This window comes from Ranitomeya variabilis, chromosome 6 (genome assembly GCF_051348905.1).
Source record: "Ranitomeya variabilis isolate aRanVar5 chromosome 6, aRanVar5.hap1, whole genome shotgun sequence".
NCBI lineage: Eukaryota > Metazoa > Chordata > Amphibia > Anura > Dendrobatidae > Ranitomeya > Ranitomeya variabilis.
Window position 1 is genome coordinate 367,845,791 of NC_135237.1, and position 19,994 is coordinate 367,865,784.

Here is a 19,994-nt window from a genome sequence, read left to right on the forward strand (position 1 = left end):
TATATCTCTGAACCAATCTCCCTATACCTTCCCTCACGTAATCTACGATCCTCCCAAGACCTCCTACTCTCCTCCACACTTATTCGTTCCTCACACAACCGCCTCCAAGATTTCTCCCGAATATCCCCCATCCTCTGGAATTCCATGCCTCAACACGTCCGACTATCCACCACCCTCGGATCCTTCAGACGGAACCTGAAAACCCATCTCTTCAAGAAAGCCTACAGCCTGCAATAACCATTCTGCAGCCTCGCCATCGCCAAAGCCGCCGCCTCGCCATCGCCAGAGCCGCCGCCTCGCCCCCTACCTTCGGCCTCTTCCCCACTATCCCATAGAATGTAAGTCCGCAAGGACAGGGTCCTCTCCCCTCTACCAGTCTGTCACTGTAAACTTGTTTACTGTAAACGATATCTATAACTCTGTATGTAACCCCTTTCTCATGTACAGCACCATGGAATTAATGGTGCTATATTAATAAATAATAATAATAATAATAATGAGTAGCTTCACACAAAGAATGTGACACTTGTAGCCCATGTCCTGGATATGTCTGTGTGTGTGGTGGCTCTTGAAGCAATGACTCCAGCAGTAGTCCACTCCTTGTCAATCTCACCCCAAATTTTTGAATGGCCTTTTTTTAACAATCCTTTCAAGGCTACGGTTATCCTGGTTGCTTGTGCACCTTTTTCTACCACACTTTTTCCTTCCACTCAACTCTCCATTATTATGCTTGGATACAGCACTCTTTGAACAGCCAGCTCCTTTAGCAATGTCCTTTTGTGGCTTACTCTCCTTGTGGAGTGTGTCAGTGACTGCCTTCTCGACATCTGTCAAGTCAGCAGTCTTCCCCATGATTGTGGAGCCTACTGAAACAGACTAAGGGACCTTTTTAAACACTTAGGAAGCATTTGTAGGTGGTTTTTGTTAATTATTGTAATTTACTGAGATAATCAAGAGGATGCGCTGGCTCCTCTTCTCATATTCAAATGTAATCGCGTTTTTCAGACGTGAATACATTTGAACACTGCGGGGCTCAGACTGTCACAGAGGAGTGCTTGTCAGCCCCCACTCCAACGTGCAGAACCCTGATGAAGTCTTCCAGCACAAGGGCTGCAAAGGCAGAGGAGATGTCTGGCACTGGTAAGTGCTCCATGGAAGGGCCAAAGATTAAATGTCATTATTTTAGATGAGGGGCCGGGAGAGGGAAGAGTTGTGTTACTGCAAGGGCATATAATGTGGCAATTTGGGATATTATGGTGCAATTTTGGAAATTATGGCCAATTTTGGACATTATGGGGAAATTTGAGACCTTATGGGGACATTATGGAAGAAACTATGGAACAATTTGGGACATTATGAGGGACATTATGGGACAATTTGGGACATTATGGGGCAATTTGGGACATTAGAATGGATTGTGAAAGGGGGCGTAGTATAGTGAGTGGCAGTGGGGTGGGGAAGACTTGGAAAGGGGCAGCTTGGGGGACATATGGAAAAGGGCAGTATGTGGGGAGATATCATAGAGAGGAGTTGTATGGGGGATGTTATGTGGGGAGATATTATACAGATGGGCAGAATGGGAGATATTTTGGAGAAAGGCCATGTGGATGTGGGAGTATTTTATAGAGGGGCATTGTTGGGGAGTATTTTGAAGAAGAGCAGTGTGTGGGGGTGAATTTTGTGCAGAAAGTGCAGTGAGGGGCAATTATCTATTTAAGGGCAGAGCATGGGAGATATTTTTATTTATGGAGCAATATAATGATGCTTTTATTTTTAAGGGCACCGTGTCGGGACGTGCTACTAAAGACAGAAAAGTAACAAGTCTAGTGGGAGAAGCTCTGGGCTTGAAATCTCATCATGATGTCTGTGCTACATGGGAAAAGGGATGGGAATGACTCCATTCAGGGAAAAGGTCATTTATAAGGTACATGGATGTGAATGTTTTTGTGATACTGACTACATCTCATCAGTGCTGTGGTTCCTGCATGGTCTGCAGACTGATGATGGCTGCTAACAGCAACTTCCAGCATCTTCTTAACATTGTTAAGGACATACTAGGAACTGCATGTTTATGCAATACAAATTTATGTATGGCAGACCTGAAATTACATTTGATCACTGTACTAAGCTTGGTGCTGCATTCATGCCCTAATGGAGGTTATTTTGCTGCATTCATGTACTGATGGTATTTCTGGCACAGCATTCATGTTGAGATGGTGTTACTGGCACTTCATTCATATACTGGCTGTGTTTCTTTTGGTGCATTCATATATTGACGGTTGTCCTGGTGCTTCATTTATGTACTGAAAGTGGTTCTGCTGCTGAATTCATGTTCTGGCAGTGTTTCTGGTACTGCTTTCATGTACTGATGGTGGTACTGATGCATCATTCATTTACTGACGGTGGTTCTGGTGCTGCATTCATGACCCGATGATAGTTCTGGTGCTGGACTCATGTGCTGACAGTGGTTCTGATCTTGCACACATGTAACAATCCATAACGTGTATGTTAAAAATGTAAAATTGTCAAAACTTAGAAATTTGAGATTCTGAGGAGGATTTGGATAGTTTCTGCTCAAAAAAACACAGTTTAAGTTAGCGTGTGTTCACCCTGATTTCTTTGGAGCAAAAATGGAGCAGAAACTCTTGAAATCCTTATCAAATGCTCAAAATTTGGTTTACAAAAATTTGTGGTCCTTGGGATTGGTTTAGTATGGCAATGTGGCCCTTGTACTAAAAAATGCTGTGCTCCCTTACTCTATATGTTTGTCTGTACATTTAATAAATGCTGTCACTGCAACCTGCGCCTGTACTTTTATTTCATTTTAACAGGAGGTGCATGTCAATTTTGTTTTCTGTACCATAGGCAATAAATTTCAATTCAAAGCTCTGTTCTCTGGCTCGGAATTGTTGAGGGTCTAAGAGGTCAGACTTAATTTGCTTTTAGATGCAACATTGTACTTTTATAAAAGAAGAATGCTAAACCCATTTAATTCCTTGCATAGTTATTGATTTCTAATGTGAAGGCCATCCGCTAAAAGCATTTCTGTGTAGCCCCCATAATAGCCATATATATTCTTCCAGCCATCCTCCGCCGCCATCATTTGTAGAAATGCACATTTTTAAAAAAATTAGTATGGGAGATTTACTATTAAATTGCCAAAAAATATTTTACAATTTACAGTCATAGGGTTTGTGCATTTCCTTTAATTTCTTTTACTAACGGAAGATGAAATGACTCACAGTGTTTACCTGCTTTAGATGAAACTCTTCGACAAGAATAAAGATGGCCGCCTGGACCTGAACGATTTAGCAAAGTAAGTGTCTTACACTGACATGTTAGATATGCCTTCCTATTTACTGTATTAGTAGCGGAAGCTCTTGGAGACCTTATATTAGACTTGTGATACGAGGTTACGTGCTGTAAATGCTTTCCCTACACAAGAGATTGAATTTTTTATTTTGTCTGTAGACTCAATTGGATTTTCTTTATGACAACCTTCAAACGCATACTAAGCAGTCATCCCCTCCATTAATTGGTAGGCTGTGAGTGGCTGTCTATTTAGTATTTTGCACCTGTGTTGCCAACATTATGACAACCTTTACTTTTCCAATTACAGGATAAGTGTTTGTAGAGATATTATAGAATATCAGTAATTCTTTCATCAAGTTGTATATACTCTATTTATACATAAAATAAAGCCAAGTGGAATTTGGTAAAGTTCATGTTTTTGTAAATTTCTTTATAAAACATTTCTATGCCATTTTTATAACACTCAAATGCTTATATGTCCAATTAATGAAATGTAGCTGTTCTCACTCAAACCTGTTCTCTTTCTCTTAAACATTTAATATGACTTGTATTGTTCTTATATAAGAAAACATCATGTTAAAACCCATTTTTTTCTAATCAGCTTTTTTCTTATTTTGTAAAGTTCTCTTCTACTTCATTTTATGTACCTGATTATCAGGCAAGCAACTTGACAGCATTGCTGGTTTATTTAGAGCAATCTGATGTTGGGAAAGGAATTACTAACTTCTGGGAGAGTTTTGTGTGCATGTTTTGTAGCTTGTGCAGGGGACATTGTGCAGAGAGGGGAGGGAGGTTATGGTATTATCACCTATTAATGGTGTTAAATTCTATGATATCTTTCTCCAGGTTTATAATAAAGTTGTTATCTTTTGTTGGACTAAATCCTGTGACGATCAAGAGATGACTTTTTAGAAGTAATCTCTGTAAAACAGGAAAAGGCCTCCTTTTATTAGGCACAGTGGACAATTTACAAATGATCAATGTTTCAGGATAATTTTTAAGATAATGACATAGAAAACTAGAAAAAATAACTGAAATAAAAAAAATTATATGTTACATTTTGGATCAGAAACTGCAGTGTTTGACAATGAAGAGCTCTTTGGTCGTGTGCTCACCTCACATGATTACAAAATGTACACAGACTTCTCACTGCTGTCTTATTTGTCCCCTCGTTTCCCTCCATGTCATATTTTTTCTACATTACCCTTCAGTTACACCACATATATTCTATATTTACACCTTAACTAAATTAGGAATGCCCATATAACAGGTTGCATGTTCCCGGTGAGTTGCTAATACAGTCTTCTCATTTTAGGATTTTTAATCCTTTTAATGGAAAATAGAATGCGTACTGTTATAATTTTAAGATGTTTCATATTATTAAAATCAAGATATTGAGGTAGATTAATCACGTGAAATGCTCCATAATTCTGGTGAATTTTGCACCAAAAAAACTGTCTGTTATGACTTGCACCCTATTTTCTATGTTTTAGACACTTGTTCCTCGGGGGTGGGGTTTATCGATAAAAGGGCTGTGTACATTTCTGGCACAGAGTAAACCAACTAATAGATGTCGAAAAATTGGACTAGACTGTCTTAACATATTTATTAAATACAAAAATTGAAAGGAACGGATGGCACTCACCGATATTTATTAAATAGCATGAACCATTGTGATAAATCTGGCACATGTTAAGACTGTCTAGTCTAAGTTCGCACTGTATAAGAATTAGACAGTATTGATAAACATGCCCCATTGCTTTTTAATACTAGATCCTAATAGGTCAGATAGACAGATTGCTTTGTACAGTGCACTGCCATACAACCCACTAAAAGCACCCAATGTCCACTTCTGCAGCAAAGAAACAAATTATATCTGCAATATTTAAAAACATTATTTTTTTTTTCAGGATACTGGCACTTCAAGAGAATTTCCTTCTTCAGTTTAAAATGGATGTAAGTATTCGTGAACTGGTATTATCACAGTTTTTCTTTACTCTTGTGAAGGAAAGAGCCCTAACAAATGTGTCACTAAAATATATATAAGTGTTTCAAGATTTACTCCTGTACGGGTCAATGTAGACTCACAGACAGCAAAGAGCTAATAATCAATAGGGAAGGTGGCACACCCTTAGTATATGGTATGAATTTATATAGGGCACTAATTCCTTTGGATCCAGCCCATGAGCTCCGGTAGATCTGTAGTAAATAGAAGGAAGGAACTGCACACCAAAAGGCATTCGACGATACGTATTAAGGTTTTATTCAGATTCTCTCATATCCAGAGATTACGCTGCATTCAGTATAGAAAAAATGTAACATTTCAGGTACCGTAAGTACCCTTGATCAGACATGTCTGGTATGATAAATGCTCTCAAAATCAGGGTGGTCCAGGATTATGGGGGGCTTCCCCAGAGCAAAAAGGCAAACTAGGACCAAATATTGTACAGAGTGAGCAATACTTGGTCCTACTTTGCCTTTTTGCATTGGGCAAGTTCACCTTAAATACTGAACATTTCTAATTTTTACAGCATTTACCCCAACAAACACATATGATGAAGGATATGTATTCAAAACAGCAGTGTAATCTAAGGATATGAGATATTCTGAATACATCCTAATAAAAGGGGTTGTTCAGTATTAAATCATAAGTCTACAGTTACTCTATGTGACTGGAGACTTGTGAATCCTTACGTCGTGTGCACTGCCTGCTGTGAGTATTCGCTGGTGCAGGTGCTGGAAACTGCAGTTATGTGGCCGCAAGTATGCAATATAAATACTCCCTGCCACATTCCGACTAGACTGTTTCTGGCCTAGATCAATGCACTTACATTGAGTAAGGCCGCACTCATTTAGTTAGAACGTGGCCGGAAGTATCCATATTGCATGCTCTTTTTCACATGACTGCAGCTCTAGGCCCCAGCAGCGGAGAATCTGCACACTCTGAGGATTCTCAACTCTGCAGTCACATACAGTGACAGCAGACTGGTAGTTTAAGCCCAGACAATCCTATTAAGCATCTTCACATGCCTTAGGCTATGTGCACACGTTGTGGATTTGCCTGTGGAATTTTCTGCGCGGATTCTTCCTCTCTTGGCAGAAAACGCAGTTGAAAATCTGCGCGGATTTGATGCCGATTTTCATGCGTTTGTTTCATGCTGATTTTCATGCGTTTTTGTAAGCTAAATAAAGATATATTATTTAACAAAAAAAAAAGAATTGTGATGCCATGTCTTTGTCCAACCTCTTCTTTTACATACTCCATTGAATACCATAATATCATCACATACCATGTTCAAATATAATGTTTATACACACAAAACAAATATAAGTGAATATCTATAGATAGATATATCTATAGATAGACAGATACACTCCCGCAGTGCAGTTAACCGGAGTTCGTGCTCTCACTTTACAGCTCTACCGCTGTGTGAGAATTTTCTCACGCAGCGGTGCCGCAAGTGACAGCATGAACTCCTCTAGGCAGCAGAGTGATACAGTGCGGATACCTCCGGTCACTGTATTACCGAAGCTGTGTAGAGTGGTCACATCTCCCGATGTGCCCGCTCTACACAGGAAATCGTCTATCTATCTATCTATCTATCTAGAAAAAGAAAACAAAAAGCAACACCAAAAGAAAACAAAGGGTGCAAAAAAACCTCCCAGGTATGTACCAAACCTCATGCTATTATGCAGAAAAATGAAGGCAGCACTCCAATAGAAAAAATAAATGTGATTTATTGGCCCATGTGCGACATTTCAGTCCAGGATGTGGACCTTTCTCAAGCAGTGCTTGAGAAAGGTCCACATCCTGGACTGAAACGTCGCACATGGGCCAATAAATCACATTTATTTTTTCTTTTGGAGTGCTGCCTTCATTTTTCTGGATAATATCTATCTATCTATAGATAGTCACTTATATTTGTTTTGTGTGTGTAAACATTATATTTGAGCATGGTATGTGATGATATTATGGTATTTAATGGAGTATGCAAAAGAAGAGGTTGGACAAAGAAATGACATCACAATTCTTTTTTTTTGTTAAATAATATATCATATATCTATATTTACCTTACAAAAACGCATGAAAATCCACATGAAACAAAAGCATGAAAATCCGCATCAAATCCGCGTGGATTTTCAACTGCATTTTCTGTCAAGAGAGGAAGAATCCGTGCAGAAAATTCCACAGGCAAATCCGCAACGTGTGCACATAGCCTAAGGCACGTGAAGATGCTTATTGGGATCGTCTGGGCTTAAACTGCAAGTCTGCTGTCACTCTATAGATAGATAGATAGATAGATAGATAGATAGATAGATAGATAGATAATACCAAGCCTGATGATTAGTAATGAACATAATAAAATGGTACATAAAGAGTTAAATAAAGACACACACACACACAAAATCTGCAATAGGATGGGGTCACACTTGCGAGAAATTCGCAAGAGTCTCGCACCTCCATACCCGGCACTGCCGCCAGCTCTTGGACCGGAGCGTTCAGCTGCATAGAAATACATGCAGCTGCACACTCCGGTCCCGAGTGCCGGCGGCAGTGTCGGGTATTGAGGTGCGAGACTCATGTAAGTTTCTCAAAAGTGTGACCCCGGCCTTAAACACAATATCTGTTTAATTTTAAAAAAAGGAAAAAAATTGCGTGGGCTCCCGTGCAATTTTCAAAACCAGAACAGGGAAGGCCAGCGACTTCGGGCCGATGTTTATAGCCTGGGAAGGGGGTAATACCCATGGATCTTCTCAGGCTATTAATATCAGCTCACAGCTGTATATTTAGCCTTTACTAGCTATTAAAAAAGGAGGGCCCCCAAAAAAATGACGTGGGGTCCCCCTATAATTAATAACCAGAAAAGGCTGTGCAGACAGATGCGGGCTGATATTAATAGCCTAGGAATGGGCCATGGATATTGGAGACACCTATCCATTACTAATCCTATAGTTGTTACATGTTAAATAAAGACACAGCCAGAATAAAGTATTTTAATGAAATAAAACACTACACAGTTTTCCCATTTTATTATACGCCTAATTCCTGCGATGCCCTCGTTCTCTTGCAAAAAAATAAAATAATAAACCAACACAAATATATCCCTGTTCCGATGTATTCCATTTAATAATGAGTGCCCCACGACGATCTCTCGAGTAGAGCTGTCACATCGGGAGATTTGACCACTCTACAGGGGCCTCCGATGATACACTGACCGGAGATAATGCTCCCGCAGTGTAGTTAATCGGAGTTCATGTTCTCACTTTACGGCTCTACCGCTGTGTGAGAATTTTCTAACACAGCAGTGCCGCAAGTGACAGCCTGAACTCCGGTGACCTCTAGGTGGCGGAGTGATACAGTGCGTGAAGATACCTCCGCTCACTGAATCACCAGAGCCGTGTAGAGTGGTCACATCTCCCAATGTGACCACTCTACTCGGGAGATTGTCTTGGGACAATTGTTATTAAATGGATTACATCAGAACAGGGAGTATTAGATTGGTTTATTATTTTATTTTTTTGGCAGGCGATCAAGGGCATCGGGAATTAGCTGTTTGGTGAGTTTGTACTGTATGTGTATATGTACAGTACAGACCAAAAGTTTGGACACACCTTCTCATTTAAAGATTTTTCTGTATTTTTATGACTATGAAAATTGTACATTCACACTGAAGGCATCAAAACTAAGAATTAACACATGTGGAATTATATACTTAACAAAAAAGTGTGAAACAACTGAAATTATGTCTTATATTCTAGGTTCTTCAAAGTAGCCACCTTTTGCTTTGATGATTGCTTTGCGCACTCTTGGCATTCTCTTGATGAGCTTCAAGAGGTAGTCACCGGGAATGGTTTTCACTTCACAGGTGTTCCCTGTCAGGTTTAATAAGTGGGATTTCTTGCCTTATAAATGGGGTTGGGACCATCAGTTGTGTTGTGTAGAAGTCTGGTGGATACACAGCTGATAGTCCTACTGAAAAGACTGTTAGAATTTGTATTATGGCAAGAAAAAAGCAGCTAAGTAAATAAAAACGAGTGGCCATCATTACTTTAAGAAATGAAGGTCAGTCAGTCCAAAAAATTGGGAAAACTTTGAAAGTGTCCCCAAGTGCAGTGGCAAAAACCATTAAGCGCTACAAAGAAACTGGCTCACATGAGGACCGCCCCAGGAAAGGAAGACCAAGAGTCACCTCTGCTTCTGAGGATAAGTTTATCCAAGTCACCAGCCTCAGAAATCGCAGGTTAACAGCAGCTCAGATTAGAGACAGGTCAATGCCACACAGAGTTCTAGCAGCAGACATATCTCTACAACAACTGTTAAGAGGAGACTTTGTGCAGCAGGCCTTCATGGTAACATAGCTGCTATGAAACCACTGCTAAGGACAGGCAACAAGCAGAAGAGACTTGTTTGGGCTAAAGAACACAAGGAATGGACATTAGACCAGTGGAAATCTGTGCTTTGGTCTGATGAGTCCAAATTTGAGATCTTTGGTTTCAACCACTGTGTCTTTGTGCGACACAGAAAAGGTGAACGGATGGACTTTACTTGCCTGGTTCCCACCATGAAGCATGGAGGAGGAGGTGTGATGGTGTGGGGCTGCTTTGCTGGTGACACTGTTGGGGATTTATTCAAAATTGAAGGCATGCTGAACCAGCATGGCTACCACAGCATCTTGCAGCGGCATGCTATTCCATCAAGGTTGCGTTTAGTTGGACCATCATTTATTTTTCAACAGGACAATGACCCCAAACACACCTCCAGGCTGTGTAAGGGCTATTTGACCAAGAAGGAGATGAGGTGCTACCCCAGATGACCTGTCCTCCACAGTCACCAGACCTGAACCCAATCGAGATGGTTTGGGGTGAGCTGGACCGCAGAGTGAAGGCAAAAGTGCCAACAAGTGCTAAGCATCTCTGGGAACTCCTTCAAGATTGTTGGAAGACCATTCCAGGTGACTACCTCTTGAAGCTCATCAAGAGAATGCCAAGAGTGTGCAAAGCAGTCATCAAAGCAAAGGGTGGCTACTTTGAAGAACCTAGAATATAAGACATATTGTCAGTTGTTTCACACTTTTTTGTTAAGTATATAATTCCACATGTGTTAATTCATAGTTTTGATGCCTTCAGTGTGAATGTACAATTTTCATAGTCATAAAAATACAGAAAAATCTTTAAATGAGAAGGTGTGTCCAAACTTTTGGTCTGTACTGTATGTACTGTATGTGTATATGTGTTTGTTTTTTTTACTGTTCAACACAGTAGCTGGGTGCTGGGACTACTATCCCATCATCGGATAATGCTGTCACTGTTTTATGTGACAGCAGACATAGCCGGATGCGACTAGTAGTCCCATCGGATGATGCCTGCCTACACACAGACACACACACACAACCACACACACACCCGCACACACACACACACAGACACACACAGACACCCGCAGACAGAAACGCACATTTTCTCCACACACATAGTCTCTGCCCACACACATAGTCTCTGCCCACACACTCCTCCTCCTCTATATCTGCAGCGTTTTCCGCATGCAGCTCTGCAGCAAAACCGCAAATCTTTTTACACCTGCGGTTTTGCTGCGGATTTGACTGACTCAATGGAAGTCAGTGGGTGCAGAAACGCTGCAGATCCGCAAAAAGAATTGACTTGCTGCGGAAAATAAAACGCTGCAAATCCGCACGGATTTTTCTGCAGCATGTGCACACTAATTCTAGATTTCCCATTCATTAACATTGGTTGTGCACTACACTGCGGATTTGATGCAATTCTGCGCGTCCAAAAACGCTGCGGATCCACATCAAAATCTGTAACGTGTGCACATAGCCTTATGGTATCCAGTTCCTTCCTTCCATTCTGCAGAAAGCTCCTGCCCTCAAAATAGCAGTTAGTGGAGGAGCATGTGTTGAGACTGGTCGTCAGCCTCCTTCAATAGAAAAAAGCTTCTGTATGTAAAATGTTTTTCAGTTGGAGAAGACTGATGGGCTGGTTGAAGAAAAGATTGTGTAATACTTAAATTAATAAGTGCCACAAGGTCTCCAACACATTTGTTAAAATATATAAAGTGGCCAGTCCCTTTAAAAGGGTTGTCTAATTTCATCCAGACCACTTGCACTCCTCCCGATATGGCCTATATTTATTATAAATGCAGATCGAGCCCTGCATCTATCTTGAAAATAGTGCTTCATTATGAACTCTTTATGAATGTGGAAAAAGGTCCACATGTGCAATGTTTCGGAACTCCCATACAAATGATTTGAGAGTCGCTCATACACAGCCACCATTCCACTCATACTGGCATGTGACCTGTAAATGTAATGGTGGCTATGTATGAGCGGCACTCTCAAATAATTTCTATGGGAGTCAGTGTCGGATTGGGGTGGCAAGGGCCCATCAGTAACATTGATTTGGGGGGCCCACTGTTCAGCTTCATGCAAATATTATAATACCCTTTTTCGCAAATTTACTTGGGCTTCTATATAAACATAAACTAGGTAATTTGTTGAATGATTGATGAGATGATGCTTTTGTCTGTACATAGTGAATTAATGTATTGGCCAACTACTGCTCATGTTTGGGGTTAATAGTTTACTCTTGCATGGGGGCCCACCGGAGGTTTCTCCTGTTCTCATGTGGGCCAGTCCTAGCCTGATGGGAGTTCCGAATCTTTGTGCATGTGGGGCCATTTCTCCATTCATAAAGAGCTCCTAATAAGGCACTGATGTCAAGATAGATACAGGTCTAGGAGATGCCGAGGTGGGACTTTTCAGCTTCTATGGGTGTATGCACCAAGATGCCTCCTTGTCACCTTTCGTATATACTCGAAGCTCTACAAGTAATGTCAGATAGTAGTGATTTGTCTTACATGAATACGTAAGATATCACCTACATTTTAGACTGATACAATATTAAACATTGTAATTTAGAGCAGTTATAACCTAAGTGACCACTGTAGTCCATTAGATGAGATACATCTGTAATAAGAGATTTCATTGCAGAGATTTTGAGGTTGGCGTGTGACCCTGAGAGCACATTACCGCTTACATTGTTTACTTGTGGTAAATGAGGTGAGCATTGTGCTTGTAAAGCAAGGCTTAAAACCTTTTATACTCTGATGACCTTCATCAAGTTGGCACTTAATGGAAATGTTATTTGCTTTAAAACAAGTCAATGTGTTATCTGTAATCTTTCTTCACTACATAACACAAGTGTTCATGGAGACGAAAATATATACAAATAATTTTTTATTGTTAAGCAGTACAAATACACATTGGCATTGAGATTATTTTTGTTCAGGCTGGTTTCTACAGCATTTCCTACAAAAGATTGCGATTTTATGGCATTCTGGCACAATATGTCTAAAACTGTTACACTTTAACACTTTAGTCCATAGAGATAGTCAGTGCCAGAAAAAAATATTGGACCTTTACAGTTGGATTTAAAATATCCACTTAATCTCATAAAGACATATAGGTATAGTCAGAATATCAAGGCTTTTAAACATCATAAATGGAGGCATGTCCCCTGATAATTACTTTATATGAAAGAATGGAGCGTCTCTCTGTAAGACACCTCCCACTCTGGTGGATCGGGCACTTCTATACATGTGTGGATAGTGGATATGGGGACATTATATTGTTACATTTTCCCTGTAGATTCTACTGTAGAGAAAATGAGCAACCAGTCTAAGTGTAAAAACAGAACTTTTCTTGTGAGACAACCCAATTAACCCCCTTAAGGATGAAGTAATTTTAAGGTACCTTCACACTAAGCGACTTAACAACGATAACGATAGCGATCCGTGACGTTGCAGCGTCCTGGATAGTGATATCGTTGTGTTTGCGATCTGGATCCTGCTGTGATATCGCTGGTCATTGCTGAAAGTCCAGAACTTTATTTGGTCGTCAGATCGGCGTGTATCGTTGTGTTTGACAGCAAAAGCAACGATGCCAGCAATGTTTTACAATGGTAACCAGGGTAAATATCGGGTTACTAAGCGCAGGGCCGCGCTTAGTAACCCGATATTTACCCTGGTTACCATTGTAAAAGTTAAAAAAAAAACAGTACATACTCACCCTCTGATGTCTGTCACGTCCCCCGGCGTCCGCGCTGCTGCTCAGAGCTTCCTGCACTGACTGTGAGCGCCGGCCGTAAGGCAAAGCACAGCGGTGATGTCACCGCTGTGCTTTAGGGCCGGCGCTCACACAGTGCAGGGAAGTGGACGCGACAGACACCGGAATGTAAGTATGTAGTGTTTGGGTTTTTTTACATTTACACTGGTAAGCAGGGTAAACATCGGGTTACTAAGCGCGGCCCTGCGCTTAGTAACCCGATGTTTACCCTGGTTACCAGGGGACTTCGGCATCATTGGTCGCTGGAGAGCTGTCTGTGTGACAGCTCTCCAGCGACCACACAGCGACGCTGCAGCGATCGGCATCGTTGTCGATATCGCTGCAGCGTCGCTTAATGTGACGGTACCTTTAGAATAGGCAAACTGTAGGGGAACAAAAGTGGACAAGACCATCTGGTGATACCCTTTTGGATGCAAGGAAAGTGAAAGGAAGGTGCTCACCTTTGAAATTTGTGTGCATGCACAACTCTAATGAACACCCAAAAATATCAGCTGCTGCTGCATCATGGCTGGGGGGTGATCTCCTGCAGGATAGCCGACCAATTAGTATGATAACACGATATCGGCTACGCTGCTGTAATGAAGAATCTTTGGGACCAAGATGAATTAAACTGTTTTAATTTCCACTTGAAGTTGCCTATTTTCAATGTAGTTGGAATGATTAAGGTCACGGTGGCCGGGTATTTTTTTATGTAGTAGTAGAGCACAGCACTTCTAAAAGTAGGTGCACAAGTAGAAGCCCAATCTGTAGTATGATATCTATGAAGAACTTGGCACTCAGTTGATGTAGAAAAAAAAGATTTATTTGCAATCCACAGTGAACATACTGCATATGACGTTTCGGTCTCAGCTTAGAGCTTCTTCAAATATACGGATTGCCATAGAAGAATATAGGAATCAATGGTGAAACTATATACAGGATACAGTGTGACTAGAAAGTGGGAATACCACTAAAGGTATGGCACCCATGCTGACTTCTATGGTTGCCATACCTTTAGTGATCTATCCACTTTCTAGTCGCCCTGTATCCTGTATATAGTTTCAGCATTGAGTCCTTCTATTGCAGTCTGTATATTTGAAGAAGGTCTAAGCTGAGACTGAAATGTCATATATGTTCACTGGGGTATTTTTTTAGATGGCTTGGAACCAAGATGTTTTTCAAGGTGGGTGCACATCTAAAAATTAAACCAGGTGACGTGGGAATGACAAAGCCAAGTATTGGATCATTCAATAATAAATGCCAATTTGGGTATAAAATGGTGCTCAGAGTTGAACGTTGTAATAAAATTGTTGTTACATTTCTTATCCTTGTTTGGTTTGACGGTATTCATTGTGTAATAATGTTACTTGGAAGCAATATGAGGTTTCACAGGAACCGTTTCTATTCAAAGTTCAGTTGGTTTATTTCAGTCCTTATAAACTACATCACAAGAAAACTTAAACGTAGCTTTTGTCCGATACAAAGTAAAACATAAAGTAATAAGTTCATGCAATAGTTCTGGCTTAGAGTTTAGCTTCTCTGTCCTTTAGCCAAGGCACTCAATCCAGGAGATTGGTACACCTCCATACACACCAACAGTGTGAGACAAAACAGGTCTCATTTTACATTTAGTGAACCACACCCAAGCGTGGAGATATAGTGAGCAGCCGTCTCTCACAACTTTTCAGCTGCAATGTTGCAGTCAACGTGTTATGGCCAATTAACCCCTTTTAGTCCTATATGTTTGCTCATGTTTAATGTATCTTGTCTATATTTGCCCCCTTTTTCACATGTAAAGCGCCATGGAATAAATGGCGCTATAAAAATGTATAATAATAATAATAATAATATGTACTAGAGCATAACTCCAGGTTTATCTCTCATCCACTAGGTGTCCTACAGCCTCCTTACAGTTGATAAACATTTATTTTGTGTAAGACATCTGGTTTTATGGTAAACCCTTAGGGTAGTTATATTTGTTAAAATGCTCCCACTTGTAAACAAAAATCATCATCATGCAGTTTTGCTTGATCTGTTGGTATTGATTGAATGCTAGTTTAGAAAGCCATTCATGGTAATGCCCGCTAGTGTAATAAATGTAGCTGTTTGCATCTACCTCTTTGAATAATGTTTTAGCAATAAAACATCTGTTTTCATGTGAAATGGTAAAAATGTATACATTTTTATTAAATAATATTAAAAAACACATTAAAAGAGGGGAAAACAAAAGACATCAGGACAATACAGAAAACCCCCCATTGTGCAATAATTGGAGTGGGCTCAAGGACATAATAATACGTAAATAAGAGAGTACAGAAAAATGAATCCTCTAGCACATAGCCAAAATCAATTCTGCAGACACGCATTCAATAAAGATTAAAGTGAGGCAAAAGGAGAGGAGTAGAATAACATAGGTACCCTATAACATAAAGCAGTCCATACCCAGTAATATCCTGCTAGCTCCAACGCATGTTTCGCCTGGACGTGGCTTTTTCAAGGAGTGCATTTTAATGTTGCGGCGACCAAAAAAAACTAATTCTGGCGTTTTGACATTTTTCTCACTACGCCGTTCGGCGATCAGGTTAATCCTTTTTTTATTGATAGATCGGGTGATTCTGAATGCGGCAATAACAAATATGTGTAGGTTTGATTTTGTTTTATTGTTTTATTTTGAATGGGGCGAAAGGGGGGTGATTTGAACTTTTATATGTTTAATTTTTTTATAGTTTTCAATACATATTTTTTTACTTTTGTCATGCTTCAATAGTCTCCATGGGAGACTAGAAGCTGTGATCGACTGTGCTACATAGAGGTGATGTTCAGACAGCAGCATTTAAGGGATTAATAGCCACGGGTGGATCACGATTCCACCCACGGCTATTCCGGTCACATGCCAGCTTTTCAATACAGCTGCCATGTGCTGGGAAAGATGTGGGCTCACCGCCGAAGCCCACATTAAAGGGAGGGAGTCCGACGTGGGCGCGCTATTATGGCCAATGTCAGAGAGGGGTTAAATTGCTAAAACTAAAAGGTCCTCTTTAAAATTATTTGAATTATATCACCACATTCCAAAAGCCAGAACTCTTCTTTCACCATGAATATAGCTGAGTATTTCGGTTTTTCAGGATGAGTTGAAGTTCTCATTGGTACCATTTATTTGTACATAGGATTTATTGATTACCGTAAGTTTTTTTCCGTTTTGAGATGGTTATGAACAAAGCAAATTAATGATGCAGTTGTGTTTGACAAAACAGTGCAAAGAATCGATCAGTCTGCAGCACTTACCCAAGCTTTATGGTGCACCAGAAATGCATTAGTGTTTTTTTATTGTTGCTAAGCTAATATGGATGTTATTTGGAATTTTAATGTATACCAAAAAAAAAAAAAAAATCTAATGAACACCCATTTGGCCACTACTCCATCTTTTTTACAGCACAGTACTGAAATATAGAAAGATGTTATCCTCTGTTATTTAAAAAAACAAAGAACAAAAACAAAGAAATTATTTTTACATGGAAATGTTATACAACAATACACCATCAAATGTTTTAAAACTGTCTTTTCACATAATGTTATTCACATAAAATTTTCTGATTATGCGTTCTCTGTTATTTCTTCTATTTAGGCAAGCAGTCAAGATGAAAGAAAAAGAGACTTTGAAACCATATTTGCACACTATGATGTAGTGAGTATTTTTTGTTTCCGATTGCCGATGAAAAAATTGCGCGAACAGTAAAAAAAAAAAAAAAAAAAAGCTACAGCACAAATATTTTATTTCCTAGAGTAAAACAGGAGCACTGGAAGGTCCTGAAGTAGATGGATTCGTGAAAGACATGATGGAACTAGTGAAGGTATCTTTGTCACCAGTAAAAGTACCAAATACATTCAGCCAAGCAGCACATTCAAATAAAGAAGGTTGTGTTGAGAAACATTAGGAATTATTCTTGTCTCAGGATAGATATTGGTGGTATAGTGTTAGGACACACACCAATCTTCATCAACACACACAAATTGCTAGAAAAAGTAGAAATGTCATTAAAAAGTTGCTGTACTGCTCAATACCTTGTTGGGTTTATTCATATATACAACAAAAATGTGAGATGCAAGATCCATGTCAAGCCAATAGGAGACATAGTAGCATGATGTAAGCTACTGCCGTTGTACTCCTGCTAATAAGACATTGGTGACTTATTTTCGAAATATGTCACCAATGTCTATCAGGAGACAGATCCTGTACATTATATACTTTAGGCGTTTTCCCGTCAGCTTCTGTTATTAGAGTTTTACTTTAAAAGCGAGTCAGTCTGGTTTAGAGCCCATTTAAACTGGGCGACCACAGTCTGTAAACAACAGCTAATCGTCTTCTTGGCATATGTACATGGGCCTTAGGTTCAGATTTGTTTAAGTTTCCAAAGAATACTCTTGGATACAACTGAACTATAGTTCTCATCTAGTTACCTCCCTATGTAGATCCAAAACCCGATATAAATCTAAGGCTTGTTCTTCTGAACTTACCAGCACTTAAGATCCATAAACAGTCCAATGTGCTGTAACTTTCCATAGTAATTTTAACTTAAGTATAGTGCATATTGCAAGCCTTTGGGACTTGATTTCCACATTTCTGAAACCAATGTATTGTTCCTAAGCATGTGAACTAGCTCTGCAGGTGGTTTGTATATTATTTCCTTTCACATGGTTATGTAAGTAAAGTAGCTCATTCACACATTTACAGGATTTATAGAATTTGTCTTATAGTTTATTTAATTTAGGAATATTTATATTTTTAGCAAATCTCACACTGGTTACTTACTGGGCAAAATTGTTATTAATTTCACAATATAGTTGCTGCAATCTAATGTTCTTTGAATCTCATTCTTATTGTACTCTATACTGTAGTTATACTTTTCCAGCAAAAAGGCTACATTTCTTTTGTTGCAAACTTGACCTCACAAAGTGATGTTCACATCTACATTTTGTAATTCATATAAGAATAGATTATTTCCTGTTTTTAGAGTTCTACATTTTAATTATGTTTCATATCTTTTGCTAACAGCCAAGTATCAGCGGTGTGGATCTCGATAAGTTCCGTCAAATTCTGCTAAACCACTGTGATGTCAACAGGGATGGCAAAATCCAGAAATCTGAGCTGGCACTTTGTCTTGGTTTAAAAGTAACCCCATGAATCATGCAGAACCTGCCTTCTCGTGCCTCTTACACCAGAACATGGTGGTTTAATGTTAACCATGATCTGCTACAGTACCTTGTCACACTGGTCATTGTGGAAACTCGGAGTGTATCCAGTTAAACTGCATGAGTGGTGCAGACACAGTTGAGTGCATGACAGGCTTTTGATGAATCCAAGTTGTCTCTGCTGGAATTGTCTTTCTTCTATTAATACAAATTGAAAGCTCTATTAAGTAATGCTCTTGAGGCCCAGATTACACAGCAATTTCTAGCCCTCGATAGTTGCACATTTTTTTTGTCCAAAACTTAACAGTAAGTAATGTATAACACGTTACTATCAACTTTTACACTCACTGCAATGTAATAATTTTTTATTTCTATAACAACATATTCAAGCATTTTGTGATGTTGCAGACAATGACAACTTTTGTACAGCTTTGATTATTGCTTGCATTTGACTTTTATTTAAGAATGAGACAGTTGTGCATTTTTTGAAGCTTTGCTATAATTCGAAGTTGCAGTGTAGCCCCAGCCTTATACTAACCTAGTGGAAAAATGATATGTAATTTACCGGTAGTTGTGTGTGTATGTGAATTGTGTAACATTTGTTGAAGGTATAAGATTCAGTAAATGGAAAAAAATGCTTATATTAATTGTCATTTATTGCTGCTTGCGGTGGATAATAAAGTTGTATGTTTTTTCAAAGTAAAAGTAACTGGTTCATGTGTTTTCTTCAAAACAGACATTTCACAGTAAAAAATGTTAATCAAGGCTATAATGATTTTCTTTGGCTTTCCTTTTTGCAAATTCATCTTGCAGATGACTCATGCAGTAGATGTATAGAAATAGTTTAAAAAGATGAATTTTTTTTTTTTTTTTTATACATTTATTTAAATACGCTCCTCAAGATTGAAATTGAAACACCAAGAAGGAAAAGTCATTACATTGTGGAAATCAAAGGAACGATAGACATGTTGATGACATGAAAAAATGGAAACAATATTTTCAAAACATATCAATTTCTTCAGTGATTAAAATGGTTTTTCAATCTAGCAAGGCGAGTTGAAAGCAAAAAATTATTTATTGTGACTTCATTAAAATAGCAGCATGGGCAGAGAAAAATATTGACTCGTTTCAAGTCTGGCTGACTCTTAATCCTTGATGAGATATATCAGATATTTTTTGTGCTCATGCTACTATTTTAATGAAGTCACAATAAATAATTTTTTGTTTTTAACTTGCTTTGCTGGATTGAAAAACTTTTATTGTCACTTAGAGCTAAGTGGTTTGATACCGTACAAGCCTTATCTGTGCACAGTGGAGTGGATTGCCCAGGAACCATATTAAGCAACATACATGTATTTGATAGGCTAAGCT

At 39.2% G+C, this 19,994-nt stretch overlaps 1 protein-coding gene across 1 annotated transcript in view; it reads left to right on the top strand.

The window, feature by feature from the left end:
• The window catches only part of SCGN (secretagogin, EF-hand calcium binding protein), a 95,898-nt gene extending 76,570 nt beyond the window's left edge, over positions 1-19,328 (top strand). Inside the window, exons 7-11 of the mRNA XM_077270004.1 lie at positions 3,261-3,316; positions 5,223-5,268; positions 17,059-17,118; positions 17,216-17,284; positions 18,487-19,328. Coding sequence (XP_077126119.1) covers positions 3,261-3,316; positions 5,223-5,268; positions 17,059-17,118; positions 17,216-17,284; positions 18,487-18,615 — 360 coding nt within the window. The 3' untranslated portion in view covers positions 18,616-19,328. The remainder of the gene's footprint in view (positions 1-3,260; positions 3,317-5,222; positions 5,269-17,058; positions 17,119-17,215; positions 17,285-18,486) is intronic.
• Positions 19,329-19,994: the final 666 nt, after the last annotated feature.